The following is an 8,907-nucleotide window of genomic DNA, read 5'->3' on the forward strand; positions in this document are numbered from 1 at the left end:
CACTCCGGAGACCCTGGTTCGATTCCCACCCAGCCCATCTTGCAAGAGTTGAGCCAAAGCCACCTAGAAACAAGCGCAGCTGCTTATATACCGCCGCGACGCCGCGAGCGACGGCGCGAGTTGGAGCCCGGTTTCTCCTCTGTCGTGACGTCACGGTGTCGCGTGGTCAGCCTTGAAGGCGACGCCGCGAGCGACAGCGCGAGTTGGAGCCCCGTTTCTCCTCTGTCGTGACGTCATGGTGTCACGTGGTATGGCATGGGGTCACTAAAGGTCATTGAAGGCGACACCGCCGCGCCTGAGGAGTGGGTTGAGCTCTAGTAATCTGCTTCGCATAAAAGTAGAGCGCTCGCTACGCGTTCCTTTGAACGGCGGCGGCCTGTTCTCTTAGAAGCAAAACGATGTCTTCTTTGCTCAGCGTGCATGAGTGATACATTGCCATGTTCGGGGCCAGCCACCTACAGTTGAAGCAGAAGATTACGCTACGTTTTGTTCTCTATTGCCGCAAGAGTAGAACGGGCATTCTACTCTCTATCTGAAGGGGAGAGTGAAAGGCACATTTGACTCTCTCCTTGGTGACAGAGTGCACAATACATTTCACTCTACTCGACATTTTGCGAGAGTAAAACAACGCTTTGAAGAGTAAATCGGCCGCTTCACTCCTGCGATACCCTTTCTAGTTTTTAGAGTTTAGCAGTGCTATTGGAGGAATTAAAGGGCAGCAAACTGGATATAATAGGGCTCCGTGAAGTTAGGAGGACAAAAGAAGCAGATACAGTGCTAAAAAGCCGGCACGTCCTTTGCTACCGGGACTTAAAGGAGAGACAAGAACTAGGAGTCGGATTCCTGATTAATAAGGGTATAGCTGGTAACATACAGGAACTCTATAGCATTACCGAGAGGGTGGCAGGTCTTGTTGTGAAACCTAATAAGAGGTACAAATTGAAGGTCATACAGGTCTACACCCCTACATCCAGTCATGATGACCAGGAAGTCGAAAGCTTCTATGAAGACTTGCAATCGGCGATGGGTAAAATCCAAACAAAATGCACTATACTGATGGGCGACTTCAATGCCAGGGTAGGCAAGAAGCAGGCTGGAGTTCATTTCATTTCAAGTTCATTTCAAGTTCACTTTATTTACCACATACATGGAGTTTCACATAAGTGGTTGGAACGAGGAAAAAAAAAGCTGCATTAAAAACAGCTTGACTGGCCCCACGTCCCCGGTTCACTAAGGCAGCATGGCAATAAAAGAAAAATACATTTCGACATGGTTGTCAAATGAGAAAAAACATAATATGCACAGAGGACATATTTTACAAAAAGTGAAATTTACCTGACAAGTCAGTGGGGGAATATGGCATAGGCACTAGGAATAGCAGCGGAGAGTTATTAGCAGAGTTTGCAGAATAGAATAATATGCGGATAATGAATACCTTCTTCCGCAAGCGAGATAGCCGAAAGTGGACGTGGAGGAGCCTGCATGGCGAGACTAGAAATGAAATAGACCTCATACTCTGCACTAACCCTGGCATCATACAAGATGTTGACGTGCTCGGCAAGGTGCGCTGCAGTGACCATAGGATGGTAAGAACTAGAATTAGCCTAGACTTGAGGAGGGAACGGAAGGAACTGGTACATAAGAAACCGATCAATGAGTTAGCGGTAAGAGAGGAAATAGAGAACTTGCGGATCAAGGTACAGAACAGATATTCGGCTTTAATGCAGGAAGAAGACCTTAGTGTTGAAGATATGAACGACAATCTTATGGGTACCATTAAGAAGTGTGCAATAGAAGTGGGTGGTAACTCCGTTAGACAGGATGCGAGTAAGCTATCGCAGGAGACGAAAGATCTGATCAAGAAACGCCTATATGTGAAAGTCTCCAACCCTACAGCTAGAATAGAACTGGCAGAACTTTCCAAGTTAATCAACAAACGTAAGACGGGTGACATAAGGATGTAAAATATGGATAGAATTGAACAAGCTCTCAGGAACGGAGGAAGCCTAAAATCAGAGAAGAAGAAACTAGGAATTAGCAAGAATCAGATGTATGCGTTAAGAGACAATGCCGGCAATATCAATACTAATATGGATGAGATAGTTCAAGTGGCTGAGGAGTTCTATACAGATTTGTACAGTACCAGTGGCATCCACGATGATAATGGGAGAGAGAATAGTGTAGAGGAATTTGAAATCCCACAAGTAATGCCAGAAGAAGTAAAGAAAGCCTTGGGAGTATGCAAAGGGGAAAGGCAGCTGGGGAGGATCAGGTAACAGCAGATTTATTGAAGGATGGCGGGGAGATTGTTCTAGAAAAACTGGCTACCCTCTATACGCAATGCCTCATGACTTCGAGCGTACCGGAATCTTGGAAGAACGCTAACATAATCATAACCCATAAGAAAGGGGACGCCAAAGGCTTGAAAAATTATAGACCGATGAGCTCGCTGTCCGTTGCCTACAACGCATTTACTAAGGTAATCTCAAATAGAATCAGGAACACCTTAGACTTCTGTCAACCACAGGACCAGGCAGGGTTCCATAAAGGCTACTCAACAATAGACTATATTCACAATATAAAACAGGTGATAGAGAAATGTGCACAATATAACCGACCCTTATATATAGCTTTCATTGATTACGAGAAACCGTTTGATTAAGTCGAAACCACAGCAGTTATGGAGGCATTACGGAATCAGGGTGTAGACGAGCCGTATGTAAAAATACTGAAAGATATCTATAGCGATTCCACAGCCACCGAAGTCCTCCATAAAGAAAGCAACAAAATTCCAATGATATTGCCTTGCTATTGATATTGCTATTGATATTGCTGATGAGATTGCCTTGCTTAGTAACTCAGGGGACCAACTGCAATGCATGCTCACTGACCTGGAGAGGCAAAGCCGAAGGGTGGGCCTAAAAATTAATCTGCAGAAACCTAAAGTAATGTTTAACAGTCTCGGAAGAGAACAGCAGTTTACGATAGGTAGCGAGGCACTGGAAGTGTTAAGGAAATACCTCTACTTAGGACAGGTAGTGACCGCGGATCCGGATCATGAGACTGAAATAATCAGAAGAATAACAATGGGCTGGGGTGCGTTTGGCAGTTCTCACATCATGAACAGCAGGTTGCCATTATCTCTCAAGAGAAAAGTATATAACAGCTGTGTCTTACCAGTACTCACGTACGGGGCAGAAACCTGGAGGCTTACGAAAAGGGTTCTATTTAAATTAGGGAACGACGCAACGAGCTAGGGAAAGAAGAATGATAGGTGTAACGTTAAGAGATAACGAAAGAGCAGATTGGGTGAGGGGAGAAACGCGAGTTAATGATATCTTAGTTGAAATCAAGAAAAAGAAATGGGCATGGGCAGGACATGTAATGAGGAGGGAAGATAACCGATGGTCATTAAGGGTTACGGACTGGATTCGAAGGGAAGGTAAGCGTAGCAGAGGGCGGCAGAAAATTAGGTGGGCGGATGAGATTAAGAAGTTTGCAGGGACAACATGGCCACAATTAGTACATGACCGGGGTAGTTGGAGAACTATGGGAGAGGCCTTTGCCCTGCAGGGGGCGTAACCAGGCTGATGATGATGATGGTGATGATATATATATTATATATATATATATATATATATATATATATATATATATATAAGAAGCCAGCAATGACACCAAGTACAACATAAGGGCAATTACTTGTACTTACTGATTCAATTAAAGAAATTATAAATTATTGGCAATGAAAGTGGTTGAAAAAGCAACTTGCCGCAGGTAGGGAGCGGTCCCACGTCTTCTCATTACTCGTGCGATGCTCTACTAATTGAGCTACCGCGGCCCCGTTTCCCCATCCACTGTTTTTTTTTTTGTATTCATGTTTTACTACTATAGAAGTAACCTTCGTAATGGTGGTCTGGCTTAGACTGCCAAGGTTAGTTCTAGTAGTAAAACAACAAACGCGCTTTCTGGATGCGCACACAGATAGAATTAATTAGGTGCATGATGTATGTGGAATTCAAAGCGTAATTCAATAGTGTCGCGTACGTGAAGTGCGCTATCACGCTATACTAAAACTGACTTGCCACAGTTCGCTTGCAGAGAGGTAACGCTATTTCTCTTAACCCGGCTATTATGCTAGCGTTAAACTAAAGCTGTCTATGTTTTTCAGCAAACCGTGCCTATTTTCCGTCGTAAAGAAAGTGAGAAAATTCCATAGCAGGAAATGTTCGCCACAAGGAAACCTGGGCTCGTGTATTCACGAAAAACTCTTATACGGGAATTGTTCGTATTCCAGTCAATAGTGATGCTGGACATATTAGAGAAGGCGGCCAGCGAATGGCAAATATCACTTAAAGTGAATTGGACTTCTGTTTCACCGCCTTCACCAATATACAATCACTGTTATTACAATGTGCATCTATTGCATCACTACCATACGTTTCCCGCTACCTCATGTTAATTGTGCTGATTTTCGTGTGGCCATAGTACATTTCAGCACGGTTGCTCAGGCACGCTTCAGTGTTGGCGTTGCTCGAACGACGCTCCTGCCGCAGGTGACGTACCGTTCGACGATCGCCATCCTGGACCAGGCGCTGAGCGGGGGCGCCGTCGGGGGCGCTGGCCCGTCGGCAGGGCCGGTGGCGCACACCAAAGTCATGGTGATCGTCACCAAGATCTGGGAGGAGGTCATGGTCGAGATTCGCCAGGCCTTTAAGGAGTGTCGCGAGAAGTTCGAGGAAGCCATCCTCGTCGACCACGGGCTCTGAATCACTCGCGGCTTGTTCCTCACCTCACGTTGGCGTCACCCCATTAACCACCGAGTAATAAAACAGAGCGTATACGGTCCTGCGAGCCTGCGTGGATGGCCGCTCGCTTAGAGCGCTTTTCATCATAGCGAGCTTACAAGGACTCATGTGGGTTTTCTTTGTAGATTATTGCCACTCTCAATCAGATGACATTTTTCCCCTTTCATGAACTTTCCTCCACCTTGCGGAATTCCGCAGCACTTATTTCGCACATTCTTTGACCCTGCGCTTTGATTTGTCGATTATTTCCGCCTCGCTGTGCCGTCTCCTTGCCTCCTATAGAATGAAAGAACCACAATATCAGAAGGACGTTGGTCCCGAGTTCATTGCCCGCACCAGGACAAACTTGTTTTCAACTACGAAACTTTCTGAGAAACTCTCGTGGATTTCCTTTGATAGCTTCGGGATACTCCAAGGTGGATGTACATTCTTTTCTAATACCACCATTTTTTTTTCGTGCAACACCGCGCCTATCAATTGGCATACACCTTGAGTTGAACAGCGTAGGAAGCAGCGCACGTTGTTGACACCAGTAGGCGGCTAGTGTAGGGAGAAATACGTGGGCAAAGGAATATGGCACTATACGAGACCCAGTGAAACGCCGTTATGAAGCAGCACTTGGGACCTTCGTTATACAGGTCACTTGTTTGTAAACATCGCCTACGGTGTCAATTGCATTGCAGCTGGCTAAGCATTTTCAAGAAAATGAAACCTTTATTTAACATGAAGAGATAAGTCGCTAATTTTGTTCTTCACATTCTGTCTGATGAAAGTGCGGCTTCATCCGACCTGAGCGCGTCAAGGTTGGGGGCTTCGGGGCCAGCGGTCAGCCGAGGCTCTCGGAGCCATTCAAGACCCAACTGGAACTGCTTCCTGGTCATCGCTCTCCGACCCCTGGCTGGCGGGGCGTGGCACGGGCGTGCGAGCCAGGTGGTGCACGGCGCAGCCATGCAGCCGCCATCCTCATATGGTTCACGGCACGTTGCATGGCGAAACCCGGTGGCTACGTAAGGTGCAAATAAGGACGTTGCATACCTGATTGCCACCGTTGTCATTAACATGCTTAGTTCGTCTGCAGCCTCGTCGTCGCTACTGCCTTCGCCGACTTTCGACTCCTCGTTTTCAGCTCCGAATATATCATCATGTCGTCGCAATCCACGACGAATTCATCAGCCGCCGTTCATCAGCCGACGTATCCATCAGAACGCCGTGTGGCCACACAGCCGCAAACGCCCTAGCGGAACATCACGAACTAACCGGACACATCATTGACTGGGACTCGGCAGCCACCATCGCAAAAGAAAAACACTTATCTGCCCGTTAGCTTTTCGAATCATTTCACATCCAGTCAACTAGACACACGATAAACATGACGCGGGGTAATCTTCCCGAGATGTACACCCGAACACTGCGCCACCTCACCCATAAATAGCCGCGCGCTCATGCTTACATCTTCAGTGTGATCAAGGGACCCGTACGGGGCCCTAAACGTCGGTTCTTTATTTTTGTTTCATTCTTGGCGAGTGCACGTTTTTTGGCACCATAGGTATTTACTATGCGGGTATTCATAGTTCATTAGATAAACGTTCGGGTCCGTTGGGAATGCATTCCGTTGTGAATGCATTCCTTGAAGATGCGTTTATTCATCTACTTGATACAACCGAACCGTGGTAGCTGCATTTTACCGCTTCCGCCTAATGCGTCATTGGCATCGTAAAAATGTTTCCAAATTGATCGCCTCCGCTCAATTGCAGCTTCGGGTCGTTCGGACAGCTGGCGCCAAGCCGCGCTGAACCTTACTACGAAGCGGCGTCTTCCAAGGCGTCTGTCAATGAGCCTAGTGAGCGTGCGTTGTCGCGCGTATATGTGGATGCGAACCACCATTCTTCGAGGCCGCTGGAAGGCGCGTAGACGCGAGCTTGCGCGCGTGCGCGTGCGTACGCGTGGCCTCGGCTTCAGCCTTTGGGCGCGCATTCTCGCCTCCTTCCCCACGGCTGTCTCCCTTCAGCGAGCGGAACGGTTCAACTTTGTTTGTAAATTTGCTCCTTCTTCTCATCAGCAAGAAAGACGCCGGTGGCGCCTGTGCGTGCGTGCGTGCGCGTCAGTGCACGCACGCACTCTGTTCGGCCCGTGGTGGTTCGAAAATCCTTTGAACTGGCTTCTTTGTACCGACCGGCGGCCGCAAGCGCGCAGAGCGTCCTCAGTTCAGTTTCAGCTTCGGATTGTACTAACAGCTGGCGCCAAGCTGCACTCAACCTTGTAAGTCCACTACGCCGTGTATCTCTTCCCCTCTGTTGAATTAAACATCAGTCTACGTTTGGTCCCCGTCCAAGGAAGTACTCTTTTTTTTTCCTGCTGCCCTTTACGCCCTCGGCCAGTTGGCCAACTCCGTAGGCCCCACGTTCTGGCCGCCCGTCGAGGCAACATACAACTTATGTTAATACAACTGGCGACGAGGTAAACCTTTGTGCGACTGTTTGCTCTCCTTCCTGTCTCTGCACCACTTTTACTGCCGGCTTGTCACTACAACTTCTTTGCCCGGCACCCCAAGCATGGCGTTGGTGCTGCCATATTTCCTTGCTTCGCTTGGTACACCTGCAGTACCTTGGCAAACGTGGAAGCCGCTCGTTCCAGGTGTTTCTACTGGAGGGAGGAGGCGATACTTTGCCGAAGGAAAGGAAGACTGGCTTGCTGTCGAACTTAGGCTCCGAGGGTCAACGCCTTTTATACGACTTGACGTCGCAAGCGGACCCCGCCACAATACGGTTTCAGCATATTATCCGCATGCTGGACAAGCACTACGAAGAGAGTACCAATAGCTTCATCCATCGCATTGTCTTCAGAGAGCGACGGCAGCATCCAGGAGAGTCCTCCCAGGACTTCGGGACTTGGCTACATCGTTTGGCTCCCGCCTTTGCGTTCGGCGCTTGGCACGACGACTCGCTCCACGACCGAATTCTGCGGGGAGTGGCATCGACAAGAATCCGCGAGTGGCTTGTGTATGTGGGACCATCGTTGACGCTCAAGAAAGCGGAAATATCTGAGTAAAACTTCCAACAAGTTCACAAAGAACTACAAGTATTTGACGGGTTTTAAGTGCGGCGGAGAGGCCACCAGGGCACCAGGGAGTGCGGACGTGGTTCAAGTCGGCTCCGTGGCAATTTGCTTTGTTTGGTGGAAACAGTGCCGATTCATAAAAATAAGTGATGTGATCGCCTATCGGAAGTACCAAGTATCACCTGGACTACAATTTTATGACTGTAAGTGGACTTTTGGATGTTTTACGGCCACCTTTATGTCGACCGCGTCTCCCACCTAGCTAAGGGCAACGCTAGCGTTGAACAAACGTGGCGACTCGGCGGCACCCGAAGCCCCCGGCGCCCGCTTTGGAACCCCGCTGTGGAGGCACGAAGACCACGGAGGTGACCGCAGAGGGTACACAAATTACACCCGAAGAATTGGGAACAGCGGATTGGATCAAGAAAGTGGAAAAACATGTCAAGGAGCTGCAGGACCTTGCGAGAGGCGAAGGGCGAGGAAGCCAAAAGCACGGCGAGCGGGCGGAACGCGGAAATCGAGTTCGGGGAAGGCAAGAACGCGGCAGCGGCGAACGCCGCGTACAAGAAGCTGGGGCGGAAGATTGCGGAGCGTTCAATTGCGTCGCACCTCCCGCGATTACCGGCGAACGACTACAAGATCATCCTGCGGCCGAAGAACGGGCTGGCGCTCGCAAAAGTTCCGACTACCAGGCTGAGTGCGGCGGTGTGCATGGCAGCGCAAGTTCCGTGGGTTAAGGGGCAAGAAAAGGGCGTGCTCATTGTTAACGACAAGCAAGGCACCCTCATTTTCAGCACCCCAGACATGGACACTGTCTGGAAGATGACCAAGGTTAAGTCTATCAAGATCGAAGACAAGGACTACGAAGTCACGGCGTACCTTGCGCCGCACGAAGACCACGGGTGGAGTGTGGTGCACGGCATTGACCCGAGATTGACAGTAGAAGAACTGACAGAGGCCTTCGATAACCCGAGGAACCCACCGATACTTGGCGTTAGGAAGATGGGCAACTCCAGCTCGGCAATCGTCACCTTCAAAAACG

The 8,907-nt window shown here is 48.9% G+C and overlaps 1 protein-coding gene across 1 annotated transcript in view; it reads left to right on the forward strand.

Moving 5' to 3' along the window:
* LOC126535946 (uncharacterized) overlaps positions 1-4,881 on the forward strand; it is a 298,760-nt gene extending 293,879 nt beyond the window's left edge. The window contains exon 8 of the mRNA XM_055073140.2: positions 4,557-4,881. Coding sequence (XP_054929115.1) covers positions 4,557-4,769 — 213 coding nt within the window. The 3' untranslated portion in view covers positions 4,770-4,881. The remainder of the gene's footprint in view (positions 1-4,556) is intronic.
* Positions 4,882-8,907: the final 4,026 nt, after the last annotated feature.

Source organism: Dermacentor andersoni, chromosome 3 (assembly GCF_023375885.2).
Source record: "Dermacentor andersoni chromosome 3, qqDerAnde1_hic_scaffold, whole genome shotgun sequence".
Taxonomy (NCBI): domain Eukaryota; kingdom Metazoa; phylum Arthropoda; class Arachnida; order Ixodida; family Ixodidae; genus Dermacentor; species Dermacentor andersoni.